Source organism: Canis lupus, chromosome 10, assembly GCF_048164855.1.
Source record: "Canis lupus baileyi chromosome 10, mCanLup2.hap1, whole genome shotgun sequence".
In the NCBI taxonomy this organism is placed as follows: domain Eukaryota; kingdom Metazoa; phylum Chordata; class Mammalia; order Carnivora; family Canidae; genus Canis; species Canis lupus.
Window position 1 is genome coordinate 67,085,408 of NC_132847.1, and position 15,039 is coordinate 67,100,446.

The following is a 15,039-nucleotide window of genomic DNA, read 5'->3' on the forward strand; positions in this document are numbered from 1 at the left end:
CCTTGTTAACACTTTACGTTTTGATTATAGCCATTCTGACAGGTGTGAGGTGGGAGCTCATTATGGTTTTGATTTGCATTTCCAGATGATAAGTGATAGAATTTTCAAGTGTCTGCTGGCCAATTTGTGTCGTCTTTGGAAAAAATGTCTAGATCCTGCTGCCTTTTTAAATCAGATTGTCGGGTGTTGAGTTGAAGTTCTTTATATTTTGGACTATCAACCTCTTACTGGGCATTTCATTTGCAATGATCTTCTCCCATTCAGCAGTTTGCCTTCTATTCATTTCCTTCTCTGGCAAAAGCTTTTTAGTTTGGCGTAGTGTCCCAACAGTTTATTTTTGCTTTTCTTGTCCCTTGCCTGAGGAGACACATCTAGAAAAATGTTGCTAGGGCTGATGTCAGAGTACTAGGAATTTTAAACTTTCAGGTCTCTCACATTTAGGGCTTTAATCGATTTATTCTTATATATGGCATAAGAAGTGACCTAGTTTCAGGTCTTACATGCAGCTGTCCAATTTTCCCAGATCATTTACCAGAGACTATCTCTTCTCCATTGCATACACTTGCATCTTTTGTCACAGACTGGGTACATGTGTGGGTTTATTTCTAGGTTCTCTATCCTATAATCTTGACCTATGAAACCCTTAATGTTCTTTAGTGAAATAGCCTGTAACTTCCACACACTTTACCACTTAGGTTAGTATATGTCTATCTGGCCTCTAAAACCAGTTTAAGATAGTTTGGAACAATCAAAACTCCCATGGCAATGTCTACAGAGCTTCCTTGTGAACCAACCATGAAGAACTGCTACCTCAAGGTTACTAAAAAGTTATCAGCATATGAAATCAGGACATTAAATGTTCTCAATTGGCTTTTCATTTATTCTGAAAGCAATTCCAAGACACTAGTTTTAAAAAGGGTAGAATTAATATTTTATTGTCACTTATAATCAGATGGTGGTTGGGTATATAGTCTTCATACTTGATCTTTCCTTTTTGTAAATAAAAAAAATTACAAGTTTTCAACAGCCATGGGCTGGTTATGTTTTCAGAAAATGTAATTAGATTAATTCATTTATGGTGGCTTCAAGTTTTTCCTTATTAGCTCCGGAAAATTCACCCACCTGTTAAGAAAATATTGAATTGTGGTTAGATACAGCATTTTCTCCTTATTTTGTGACTGAGATATCCCAGAATGGGGTAAAATAGGGGGAGGGTAGAGGGAGAGCAAGTATAATCTTACTTGAAAGAACTGGTAGTTACCCAGAGATCCAAATTTTGTTAAAAACAAGGGTTTTGTTTTCTCCCCTCTCCCCATGCCCCCTTAGTTTGAGGGAGAAATTGTAGCCCAGTCTTAAAAATGAATGTACTTTACAAATATGAAGAACCAATCACGGGATTAGTGACTAGTTCTAACAAAGATCAATTTGCAGATGTCCCAGCATGTACTGAATGAAGAATGACCTATTTAATGAAGTAGAAAATGGGGATAGACTTCTCCATGTGAAGGGGTAAGTCCCCTCAGTGTCTTAATTTATACCATGTTTTCCTACTGCCCAGCTGGATATAAGGTCAGATGTACCTACCTTTTGTCCCTTCTTAAAAAACTGGAAGGTCGGCATGCATTTGACTTCACACTCTGAAGCAACATCCTGTGAGGTGAGGGGGAGGAGAAAAACAAGACGGAATGTTGAGTTTTGACAGAAGTCACCTCAAACCAGACCTCATTAGTCAGCACTAGGACGGTTTTTTGCACTCCCCTCTTAGAGGGCCACTGACCAGCAGGACACATCGGATACACTGACCCAGCGAGTTGTTTAATCAACTATATACTGGCTATTGAAGCAATTAACAAATCTGCCTGTAACTATATTCAGGATTCTAATCGTCAATATTCCTTAGAATCTCTTCTTTGCTCCTCGTTTTTCCAGTCTCATCATGGCAGTGGCGTCCACAGGTGATGGTCACAAAGATTAAAGCCCAGTGCTGGGCAGCCCAGGTGGCTCAGCGCTGCCTTCAGCCCAGGGTGTGATCCTGGAGACCAGGATCGAGTCCCGAGTCAGGCTCTTCTGTGTCATGTCTCTCATGAATAAATATATAAAATCTTTATTTTTTTTAAAGCCCAGTGTTAGCCAGAGGACCAACAAGCCATTCAAGAACAAAAGCCAAGGCAAAGCCGGACCCCGTTTCTTTCTGCTTTTAATCTCACATTTGCTTGTAGGTTCTTATATCTGGCTGCATCTCAGAAACATTCTCTAATTCTGTTATGGGAACACTAAATGAAAACTTCTACCCCCCCCAATATCCTATTCACATAAATTTGGGGGGAAATGCTTTGGAAAATGGTGTGGTTTGGACAAGAGTCTCAAATGAAGAGAGCCAGTAGGAATTGAAAATGTCCACGTGGTCCTCAAGAGGCTCGGCAAAGAAATGTAGAACCACAAAGCAGCTAAGGTGCAAAAGCAGTGAAGGACAGCAATGAAGGAGGCTGGATTCTGAGAACCAGATCACAAACCACACAGCTTCCAGAATAAAGGAAGGTGTTGTGGTGACTTCTAGTGGAGTATTCGGGAAGGCACATGCCCAGAAAAAAAAATGGAGCTGCCTGAGCCACTAGTAATGGCAGCATGCCAGCTTAAGTCCTCCTCCTCTTCCTCTGAGACTATAAAGCTATAAAACCATACATCTTTCCAAACTTGCTGTCAGTAGCACAGCAGGAAGGGGAGGGGGGGCATTACTGCTGGGAATTCCTTCCACATGACCTTGACTTTTCCTCTAAATGCTGGCTGACAAAGAAGCACAAGGACAGTAATGACTAGAATAAGAATGACTACTAGGTTCTGAGTGCTTAGGGAATTAGCAAGAACACGTGACAAACCACCACAATGAAGATCCTACAATCTCAGGAACTCCCTGTAGCAAGAGCATCCAGGATTGAAAATGGGGTAAAGAGTTGACAGGGAGACTACGAACTGTATGTGTCCAGGTTCTGGACTAACTGTGGGTGAAGATTCAGGAAATCGGAAGATGACGAGTTAGAAAGCGAGGGGCACTGGCTCAAGTAAGACTGAAAACTGGTGGTCTCTGGGGCTCAATCTGGTCCAGACATGGTGCTTGGCTCATGCAAGAGCTAAGAGCAAATCTCTGCATTGGTTGCCCAATAGCAGATACCTCTTGAACTTGAATATCTGGGAACGCCAGGCTCACCCCTCACAACACCGGGGAGAGAAGCTGTTTGCCTCAGCCCCTTCCCTCTCTTTTGCACACGGAACCCACTGGATGGACATCACCTTGCATGTAGACAGTTGGCAGAAGGCTCAAAGGAGAAGGGGGTTCATTTTGTTTTATATTCACGTAGAAGGGCAATGGCCTAAAAAGAGCCGCCTTCCTCTTCCCCACTCCTAATCAGAAACCCCCAGGGGGCGCAACTGAGCTGCATCACACACAAAGGAGGGTAAAACCGGACGTGGACAGTCACAACCTGCCCATGAGAAAGCGTTCTCAGCAGAAAATACAGGGTCCCCTCTCAGTCCATGAACGTGGTCGTCTCATGGACATTCTCCGATTCTGGATGCCTTACCCTTCACCTACTCAGAGATCAGCATTCCTACGTTGGTACAACTGCTTAATTTACAATAAAATCTTAAATCTGGAAAAAACGCGAATGCTCAGAAGTAGTGCCAATGCTTTGAGAGATGTATGAACAAGATTTTAAAAATAATTTTTAAAATTGCAGTCAGATATTAATGCTTTAACTAAAAAGCTTACCAGGTTAAGAGTTTTTTCTTTCATTGGGTATAAAAGTGGTTTTTAAGGTGACCTAGGATTCCATACTATAATCCTCCAAAGTGAGGCTTTATTTGCAATTTATGTACATCCTTATAAGTTCTCAGACATGCTGTAAGGCAAAAACCGTAAAGTGAAATTGTTGAGCTTATTAAGGAAGATCACTTTTATTCACGTAAGTATAATCCACATTCAATGTAGAAAAATTGGAAGAGGGAAACCATTCCTATTCTCAACTAGCTACTACAGACCTTTTACTGTTGTACCTAAATGCTTTTCTTTATAAAAACCCATGCTATGTGCATGGTATGCGTATTAGGGACATTTTACCTACATACTGGGTATAATGTGCATACAATGGACTTTCCCCATGGAAAAGTACACCACTCTTTTTAGTGGTCCAATAGCAATCCCCATATGGACATAGTATCATTGGAACTAATCCACTGGTCAATATGTAAAAGGCTTTGATTTTTGCTTCATGCAAAAACTTGCATCTTCCCATACAAATATCTGCATCGGTCAATACCCCTTGAAGCAGAATTACTGAGACACAGAACATGCTCCTTTTAAAGGCTCTAGATACACATTCCAGTTGGGAGGTAGTTGTAATACACATCAACTGACCAGTATTTATCAGGACTTGCATCAAACAAACGGATATTTCCAGGCCCATTTCCTCAGTGGCAAGAGGAAGAGACTACAAGAACCAGGGTGGTTAATGCACTTCACAGTGTCCCTCATTTCTCTAAGTATGTTCAATATTTTCTAAGATTTTTGTTTAAAGGTCTTCTAAGTTTTACTTGGGAATAAAGAATAGGGTAGAGATGCAACATCTTAACCCCAAAAGGTTAATGATTATGCTTAAAGAGAATTTTTTTTTTTTTTTTGACTTTCTATTCCATGGGTATACTTGCCTATTCTGGTTACAAGACCACACTGTATCTTTATTATGGGGTTCTACCTTTCTCATCCCCCAACAATTTCTTTCCAAGTTCGTGTTTGTTCTTCTACTTTCTAGGACCTTCCTGACATTCTGAAATCGTACAAGCCAAGACCCCAAAATGTCAGATTAAGATTGCATCCAACTTGGGAGTACTGACACTTTAGTATTACTGAGTCACTTTCCAGGAATACAGTGCACCTGTCTACTAAGATCTTTTATAGACTTCAGTAAAGTTTTGGTTCCTACCTAGCATTTGATCTTAATGTTTTGCTTTCTACTACTTGTTCTATGGACTAATCTCCATATTCCTAGAGGGACTCTAAAGGTATCTGTACTTAATGGTAACTAAATTTTAAGGTTTTTCACTTTCCTCACTTCAAAACAAAAGTAGCCCACCCCTAATCATGCTTCCAACCGGTTTTATACACAATCTGGAATTTTAAACAGATTAACACTCTCAAAAAAGTGAATTTTAGGGACGCCTGGGTGGCTCAGTGGTTGAGCACCTGCCCCTGGCTCAGGGAGTGATCCGCAGTCTCAGGATCAAGTCCCACAGCTGCCTGGAGCCTGCTTCTCCCTCTGCCTGTGTCTCTGCCTCTCTCTGTGTGTTTTTCATGAATAAATAAATAAAATCTTTAAGAAAAAATGAATTTTACTAAGTTCTGGCAAATACAGTCATGTAACACCAAAATCAAGATACAGGACTGTTCCCTCACTCCCCTGAAATTCCCTCAGCTGTTCCTTCAACACTCCAATCTGTTCTCCATCCCTATAGTTTAGCTCAATTTGATTTTTTTAAATTAAGTATAATGAGACTACTTTTTACCTTACTAAATTTAATTTCATTGGTTTCTAGCTTACCACTCCATACAACCAAGGTAACTTTAAACACCTGGTTTTGTCACTTCTATTAACCCCTCTAATCAAAACACACACAGTTCTAAATGCTTCTACAACTACCAGGTCTAAATTTTACAAAATAAGTATCCTACCCTGTACAGAGTTGAGACTATAATCAAGTCTACCATTTTCAAAGGGGCTTCCTTCTTTTTAAAAATATTTAGAAAAGATTTTGAGAGCGAACTCAAGCAGCAGGGAGGGCGGGAAGGGGCCAGGGAGAAGGAGAGGCTCCCTGACCTGTGGGGTGCCTGCTGGGGGAACTCCATCCCAGGACTCCAAGAGCATGACCTGAGCTGAAGGCAGACACTTTACCGACTGAGCCACCTACCACCTAGGCACCCCTCCTACTTTTCTATAAATACACTAAGAATATTTTGTACCACATTATATGTTCATGTCTAACTGTCTCTGTTTGAATCTATTACACCTAAAAGGTAACTTTTTCTTGCCCAAGTGCTTAGGGCCTATTAAAATTACATGTGGCTTATGCCAATGACACTATAAAGTCTGAAATTCATCAGTAAGAATTATCTGCACAGAAACTTAAAACTAGTCATTAAAAGTTTCACCCATTAATGATATAATACTGAGAAACATGACTGACATAACTTTTATCCTATTTTAGAGTAAAAATGAGGGGATGGTCTTACCCAGAGCTGCAAATTCCTTGAGGAAAAAACCACCACCTGACTGTTTAATGAACTGCTTTTTGATAGACTTAGCCAGGAGGGTAATTCAGAATGGCCAGGTGAGTAGGAGCCGACAGGCACTGTGTGACACGGGGTTCTGGAAGTAGTTCAATTTTTAACTCCATGACAGGTCCGTGAGGCCATTTAGACAGTGTCGTAATAGGATCGTTACAGGCAGTCAAAGTAAAACCGTGTATGTTGCTCAATCCGGGGGCAAAGTGAAAGGTCTCCCAGTTGTGAGAGGGTCACTCCAAGGTCTAGAAACCTTGAGGGTGTGCATGCTAATCCGACCGGAAGGAGCGCTGCCACCCGCAAGTCCTTGGCTTAATCTGCACATCTCCTTCCCCCAAGGTTTCCGACTCAGGCAATGAGAGCACCTGTCCTTGGTCTGGCCAAGGGCAAGGGTCAACCCTTGCAGACTCTGCGTCCACTGACCTACCCCTCCTGTTGTGCTGCAGTCCCATGATCGGTTCCGGCGTGGTACTAATGATAACTTACCAGAGCCGCCTGAGGATTAAAAGACCTAATGCACGCAGGGAGCCTAGCACACCATCTAGCACCTGTTATTACTTCCCAATAAAAACTTAAAGAGATTCACTTGCTATCTGATTGGGTCACAGGACCAGTCAGAATTTTTCTAGTCCCTTCCAGGTGCCACTTTCACCTGGCTAAAGTGACCATATAGAATTAGGTTTAGATTTAGAGTAAGGGTTTATTCACAATCACCCGCTGCTATCTATTCTGATTTTCTTAAAACTCTGGGACACCTCAGAACAATCACTTTACCTTATAGAATAAATTCATTCTAGACCTACTACAGGCCAGTCAGGTAAATGAGACAGGGACTCTGGTCCCAAGAAACTAACAGTAAAGGACAGACAAGATTGTAATACTAGCTAAGGTTCACTGAGCATGGCCCGGGCACTACTCTAAGCACTTGCTGGGTATCCTATCACGTAATCCTGACACCTCTTTTATGATGGATGAACACTGCCATTTTAGAGGCTCAAACTGAGGCAAGGAGGATAAGGGATGGAACTGGAAACTAAAGCAGGCAGTCTAGGTATGGGATCCTCCCCATTCTATTACCATAAATACAAGAGTAAAAGAGGGGCAGAGGAAGACCTGGAGCCGAGGAAAGGAAACTAACCTAGTCTGGGTGGAGGAAGGTTCCTGGAGAAGATGTGAAGCTTACAGCTAGGAGTTTGGGAGGTATGAAAGAAAAAGAATGTTCCAGGTAGAGACGACCCCCGACCTGTAAAGGCATGAGTGTCGAATCAGAAAATGTGCTAGGAAAAAACAATTTGGTGATGGTAGGCCCTCACAGGTTTAGAAAGTACTGCCATGTACCTATTCCTGTAAACCTTTCAGTACATTTATTTATTTATTTTTTAAACAAGTAAGATTGGTTTCTTTTTTTTTTTTTATTTTTATTTATGATAGAGAGAGAGAGAGAGAGAGGCAGAGACACAGGCAGAGGGAGAAGCAGGCTCCATGCGCAGGGAGCCCGACGTGGGATTTGATCCAGGGTCTCCAGGATCGCGCCCTGGGCCAAAGGCAGGTGCCAAACCGCTGCGCCACCCAGGGATCCCTCAGTACCTTTACTAAACATTCTCTGTTTGCTCAATAAATAAGCCACCCTAGGAAGTTGATGGGTCAGGTATTAAGATCTGGTGCTAAAGAACCAAAGCTCAAGGAAGAAGAAAGGTTAGCTAGAGCACAAGTCCCCAAGCCAGGCCCGGAACCCAGGTGAGCACCCTTTTTGCCACATCATACCCTAAGACCCTCCTGCCCCACGGGGATTAAGGGAAAAATGTTCACGTATCTGTAAAGACCTCCTAGGTGTTGTTCTTGAACATGGAACAAGCTATCCTAGTACAGTGGGCTGTATGAGAAGCAAATCTTATGCCAGGAGCTGGATCTGTACCCACCCTATGCCAGAGCCTCCTCTGAGGTACGCTGGTTGAGAGCAAGGGCTGAGAGGTCAGAGAACTTCTTTGAAATTTCGACTGCCACTACTAACAGTAACTCCCTAGACCAGTTCTTTGTTTTTCTCCTCTGTAAAAACAGGGATGGCTAGCACCAAGGATTAAATGCATCAGTACTTATAAAACTGGCCTAAACAAGCATTTGTAAAATTCAATCACCCCTCATATCCACCCCCTCCCCTTTCTCTCCTCTCCATCAAGCACCTTGGTGTTTGTTCTTGAAAACACTGGATTTTCTAATTGACTAAAAGCAAGCAAGTGACTACTTTCTCATGTCACTAGTTCACAGAGAACCTTCAAAGTGGTCTCCTAGTTTTTAAGTCTATGGATTTAGTTATCATAATCAAATGAATATATAAGCTTGTAGAAAGGTGACAGGTAAGGTACAGAAGCCTCAACCATTTGTTTTTAGGCTTCTTCTAGGATGTGATGTACACCGCTCCTGATAGCTAGGATTAAGCTCATAATTGGTATGTTACCCTTTTTTGGCTAGGGCTATAGTAAGAAAACAAACACTTGCATTTCAGAGAATAAAGTCCAATGTGAAAAGCTCAGTAGTATTCCAAATTTCCAGTCACATACCTGACAGTCATCCACGTCTACTTCAAGGAACACCACGTTAGAATACTTCTCAGAGAGGGACTAGAAAATTTAAAATGAAAAAAATCCAGATTTAGAACTGGGTAGGTTCCTAAACAGAAACTTAAATTAGTAGTTTCTACTCTTATTAAGATTCAAAAATTCAGACTAGGGACCAGGTAAGCACAGGAACCTATAGTCTCTGTGAGTCAAATTCCTCCTAGCATAAAAGAAAGTGGGGCCTAGAATTTCAAATAGGATCCGGGTTTCAACCTGAAGAAAAAGAAAAACCATTTAAGACAACCAAACTAAGTTCTGACAGTTGTCTTCCATGGGCTACACATGTGTCAAAATTAAGTTGTTACACTACTACTTTAAAAGATTTTAAGTAATCTCTATGCCCGATATGGGGTTCAAATTCATAACCTCAAAATGAAGAGTCCCATGTTCTAAGGACTAAGCCCGCCAGGTGCCCTTTAAGTTGTTACACTATTACCTTTAGACTAATAACACTCTGTCCTTTCCTAGCTTTGCCACTACCAACCCGAGGAACCTAGAATCTCTTCTAAAGAAACTGGTTTCATACTCACATGAAAGAAAGGCTTGATCATTTTGCAAGGTCCACACCACGTGGCTGAGAAGTCAACTACTACAAGTTTATCCCCAGCACTGTTCAAGGCTTCCTGAAAAGCATACTAAGAGGAAAAAGAAAAGCACAGGTTAAATTTCCCAAAGTCCTGATCAAACTTGATAGAATGTGACACAAAGAATGATTCAAACGTACTGCTTTATAAAAATTTAATAAACTAAAATGAACCAAATAAACTGCTTTAAAAAAATCCTAGAGTGTGTAGCGTTACTTAATAAGATGAAACAAGTATGATGTATAGAGTGTGTGTCAACAGTCATGTCTTCATCAACCTATATTCAGACTGAGCACATGAAAATAAAGACCTATTAGGTTTCCACATCAAATCTGGGTGTATGATAAACATGTGCTAAATGCTCCTCCACTGACGAAGACCTCACTTCAACTGAGTAAATCACCAAGGCACAGAATTTTGCAATGAAAACCAGGGTTGAAAGCTCTTTTTTTGGATTGTCTATGATGGAATATGTCATAGGCTTTAAAAATATCAAGGAAAATAAACTTCCACTCAGAGGAGTCACTGTTGACATTAAGCCTATTTCCTCGTACTCTCCTTAATGGAGTTTCAAGAGATGAGATCATACTGTTTATGTCTGCCCTTTATCTCAAATTAGTGACCAAAGGATAGCTTTAGTTCCTTGTGCAGGGACCTTTCCTCAGAGGTTATTTTGCATTAGAAATGTCAAATAAAATTCCACCAGTGAGATGGCATCAAGAAATCCCTCACCACCAATTCCCCTGAATAATTTACCAATGGTTTTGATACTGTAACCGTAGGAACCTAACCTTCTAGTTAAAAGGGACTCCCTTTGAACCCCAATTTAGTCAGTGCTTACCAAAAACTGGGGCAACACAGCAATCACAACATAAATATCTATATCTGAAGTCTGGGTTTTCCATCAAGGGGAAAATGCTAGTCACATTGGTTTAATTAAAAACTAACATTCTCCTCCCTTGAAAGCTAAGAATCCTATCAGATCTGATCCAGTAAAAGAAACACCATTTAAAAAAAAAAAACGAAAAAACAAAAAAACAAACAAAAAAAAACCTTAAGTGAATTCCTCTGTGGTACAGTTACTTTTCTAGATTTCTAATTTCGACCTCATGTTTTTTGGAGAAACAATTCACAAGTGGTATTTCCAGGTCATGACCTCTAACTTTTTCAGTTATTCACACATAATCTCCCATCCCACCTTTGGGGTGTGGGGAGATAACATAGGGGTGGGGGGGGGTGGGGAAGCGGGTAGGAGAGGAAAAGAACAGGTTAGAGTTATGGAAATCATTTTCCCAAACTATCACCAGTTTTTCCAAACGAATTTAACTTAGAGCTTTTATGTGATTTTTTTTTTAAAAGGTCAAACCAGCCATTCTTTTTTTTTTTTTTTAATTTTTATTTATTTATGATAGTCACACACACAGAGAGAGAGAGAGAGAGAGGCAGAGACACAGGCAGAGGGAGAAGCAGGCTCCATGCACCGGGAGCCCGACGTGGGATTCGATCCCAGGTCTCCAGGATCACGCCCTGGGCCAAAGGCAGGCGCCAAACCGCTGCGCCACCCAGGGATCCCAAACCAGCCATTCTTCACTGCAAGAACCAGGTCAGACACACACACACACATCAAGGAATGCTACTGTCACACAAATGCACTGTTTTGTGAACATAGCAGGCCCTCCGTAAATACTTGGTGAAATTACTTTCAAAACAAAATAGTATACAAACACTGTCAAGGGTTTCCCAAACAATTCTGAATCAAATTCAAGCAAGGCTACCTAAAATTCTGAAAAGAAGAGAGGCACGCAGCAACTTTTGGCTTAACTGAAGAGTTACAGAGCCAGGTAGGTGTAGACGTCACAACCAATTCTCTTCTCCTGATACTTAAGTTTGTCTAAAAGAGACATCGGTTTGAATGAGTAGGTCAAGATTATCTCACCAAGACGCAAACCACAACGTCTAACTCCCAGAGACTAACAATGAACATTAATAAAGGTCCTCATTATGGATCTAAATATTCCAAAAACAAAATATTTGGGGCAGATGAGAGCAGAGTCTAGAGTCTTTTTTCCTAAACAGCCCCATTCCAAAGATAATTAACAGGCATGGGAGTGCCCATGTATAGAGGGTAGGAGTTCAACAAACGGGCAGCTACTACTCTTAAAAATAACACACAACGGTGTGATTTCTTCCAAGCCACATGGACAGTCCGTTATCCCACTTGTATCTCAAATAGATACCAGTGGTTCTGAACTATCGCACCTTAGAACGAGCTGTCCTGGATGGCCAACGGCACCAACTCTAGTCCAGCAGGATGAAAATCTAAAGTGTATTCAACGTTTGCAAGTAACACTGAAACGAGCTTAACTTTTGATTAACGTCCCTGGAACATTAATTCTGAAGATCAGCTGAATGATCGGGGTCTCTGCGCTCCAGGCTGTAGTGGTTTTTGTGTGTGTGTGTGTGACCAATTTCTGGTCACCCCTGTATGTCTTCTCCTTGATGAGGAGAGGAGGACGCCAAAAGTATGACAACTAAGATACAGAAAAACTGATAGAGGTGTTCCAGGAATCAACCGATTTTGTTTGTAGGTATGCATTCTGAGACAACGACTGTAAACCACTCAAAGTCTTCTCCCTCCTTTATGGGTTCTCACCTGTTGGGTTTACTGATGAAGAGGTCAGACTCTGGGGAACACCCCCCCACACACACACCCAGACTGATTTGTCACTCAGTGGGTACTGAATAAAAGTAGGGGGGAACAAAATTCTATATTAGTGACCTCTCCAACAAATGACAGGATTGCTAATTTTAATATAAAAGCTCACACAATAATAATAAAACGTCAATAGGAAAAAAACTCAGGACAAGTAGATAACAAATCGTAATTAATCCATCAACAAATGGGGCGGGGTGAGTTCAGAGTCACTAATAATCAAAGGAGATACAATTTTTCCTACTAATGATTTGGCCAAAGTTAGAGGGGGAAAGGTCAGTGTCGATGGGGGTGGAGGGGAAGAGCACTCGCCTATGCTTCTTGGGGACTTATAAGCCTTAAATAAAAGGTTCACACCCCTTGACCCCATCACTGCACTGGACCCTAACCTGAGGAAACAAGCCTGAACTCTGCAAGGGGGCATGAACAAAAACATTCACCGAGGCACTGAAAACCGCCCAAATGTCCAGCAACATGTTCAGGTATTGCATGGATTCCAAACCTGCCAACTACACAAAAAAGGGTTCAGGCTAAACTGGGGGGGGGGGGGGGGGGGGAGGCTCAGGAACAAAACAGGATACGTAAAATAACCAACCACTTTGGACTTGCTTGTAGGAAACAGAAGCTCTCGTGCGCGCTCAGTTTTCTACAACGATCATACAGGGTTTCTGATTATAAGGGTCAACCAAACGGTGGGCACCCCTACAGAGCAGCTCGCATTTCCGAAGCCACCCAGCATCTCCGGTCCAGACGCTCAAGGCGGGCGAGGGCCGGGATGGGAGCGGCCGCCAGGTAACCGCTCCCCGCTCTCGAGGGTCTCCCCGGGGCTCCAGCACCGCCGGGGGCGCGCACCTGCCGCCCGGGCCCCGAGCACGCGGCGCCCCCGACGGGCCGGGCCCGGCCCCGGCCCCAGCCCCAGCCCCGGCCCCGGCCCCGCGCACTGAGTCATCCCACCGCCAGCGCCGCCGGAAACACGCCCAGCGCCGCCGAGGAGGAGTCCCAGGGCGCGCCCGCCGCGCTTCCCCGCCGCCACCTGGGCCCGCGCACTGCAGGAGGCCGCGGGGACACGCCGCCCGCCCGCCGCCTCCAACGCGCCCTCCAGCGCCCGGCCCCGCCCCACCCCGGCGGCCAACCCGGCCTCCCGGGCAAGGGGTGCAGGAGCGGGGGAGGGGGGGGGCTCGGCGCCCTGGCCACGGGCAGCCCCGGCATCCAGCGCCCGGCCCGGCTCTCCGGAGCACGGGGGTGCAGGGGGTGCAGGGGGGACGGGGGTGGGGGGCGCCCTTGGCGCCCTGGCCACAGTCAGCCCGGCATCCAGCGCCCGGCCCGGCCGTCTCCATCCCCGCGGCCAACTGGGCCTCCCGAGCACCGGGGTGCAGCAGGAGCGGGGGGGACGCTCGGCGCCCTGGCCGCGGGCAGCCCCAGCATCCGGGCCGCGGGAGCGCGGGGTGCAGGAGCAGCGGGGGGGGCCTCGGCGCCCTGGCCACGGCAGCCCCGGCATCCAGCGCCCATCCCGGCGGCCGACCCGGCCTCCCGAGCACAGGGTGCAGGAGCGGGATGGGGGGGCCCCGGCGCCCCGGCCACGGGCAGCCCCGGCATCCAGCGCCCATCCCGGCGGCCGACCCGGCCTCCCGAGCACGGGGTGCAGGAGCGGGGGGGCCCTCGGCGCCCTGGCCACGGCAGCCCCCGCATCCAGCGCCCATCCCGGCCTCCCTCCCCGCGGGGCACGCTCGGCCGCCCCAGGCGCGCCCAGGCCCCGGCGTCCCGCACTCCCGGGCCCAGGCGCCGCGTCCCCTCCCCGGGCAGGGACGCCGACGCCCTCGCCCTCGCCCTCGCCCTCGCCCCTGGCCGGCGACGGAGGCGGCGTACCTTGCTCTCGATCTGCTTCACCATCTTGGCGGCTGGCGTCTGACGAGCGGCGCGAGACGGAGGGAGCGGGTGCAGGGCGCCGGCCGGGGCCTGCCGGGGACGCAGCCCGCCTTCCCTTTATAGCGACTGGGGGCGGGGCGGGCGGGCGCGCGCGGCGTGCGTGTGGCGGGGGCGCGCCCGCTCGGAGCCCCGGCCAGGCCCCGCCTTCCGGAACCGCGGAGACGCCGGCCGGGGGCGGGGCCTCCAGGGGGCGGGGCCTCCAGGGGGCGGGGTCGCCGCGGGCGCGGGGCGGGGCTACCGGGAGCGGCCCGGGCTCGGAGCCCGGGGCCCCGCCCGCCCGCGCAGCAGCTGGGAGCGGGGTGCGCGGGGGCGCCTGCGGGGCGCTCTGTGCGGGGGGCGGGTCCCCCAGAGCCCCGGGGCCACCCGGGAGGGGATCGGCCGTAACCGAAGGCCCCCACGTGCGAGACGGGGCGGATGCGCTTAGCTAGGGCCGGATTCCTCGAAAAGGTCCGCCACACTCCTCCCCCTCCCCGCCCCCCGCCGGCCCCGCAAACCCCACAAAGTGCTGAGTAACGATGACCAGGAAATGCCTCTTCGCTGGAGCTTATCGCGACGGCTCTCTTCTCTGCCCTCTTTCCTTTTCTTTTACTTTCACCATTGGAGCCGCCGCTGCTCCGGCGTGACACTGCACTCTAGCGCGTGGGAGGGCAGGAAACGGGCTGGGCTCCTGACCTGCAGGCACCTGCGTGGGGGGGGGGGGTACGTGCGGCTCCACTGGTGCAGGTGCGGCCGCGGGCCGTCCCGACGTCCCGATGCCTCAGTGTTCCTGTCTGTAAAATGGGGATCTTGCTGGTCTCTAATTCATGCCAGGGGTGTTTTGAGGATGAAATGAAGTGCTTGTGAAGCCATTAGGACACTGCTTTGGTACCA

General features: G+C 46.5%; 1 protein-coding gene across 1 annotated transcript; it reads right to left on the reverse strand.

Annotated features, from left to right (window-relative positions):
- Nucleotides 1-907: 907 nt before the first annotated feature.
- TXN (thioredoxin) lies at nucleotides 908-14,271 on the reverse strand. The gene is made up of 5 exons (XM_072842299.1): nucleotides 14,110-14,271; nucleotides 9,477-9,581; nucleotides 8,890-8,949; nucleotides 1,585-1,650; nucleotides 908-1,122 (listed from the first exon to the last, which is right to left on the reverse strand). Exons 1-5 carry the CDS (start codon nucleotides 14,131-14,133, stop codon nucleotides 1,060-1,062), a joined length of 318 nt encoding a protein of 105 aa, XP_072698400.1. The 5' UTR covers nucleotides 14,134-14,271; the 3' UTR covers nucleotides 908-1,059.
- Between the last annotated feature and the right edge of the window lie 768 nt (nucleotides 14,272-15,039).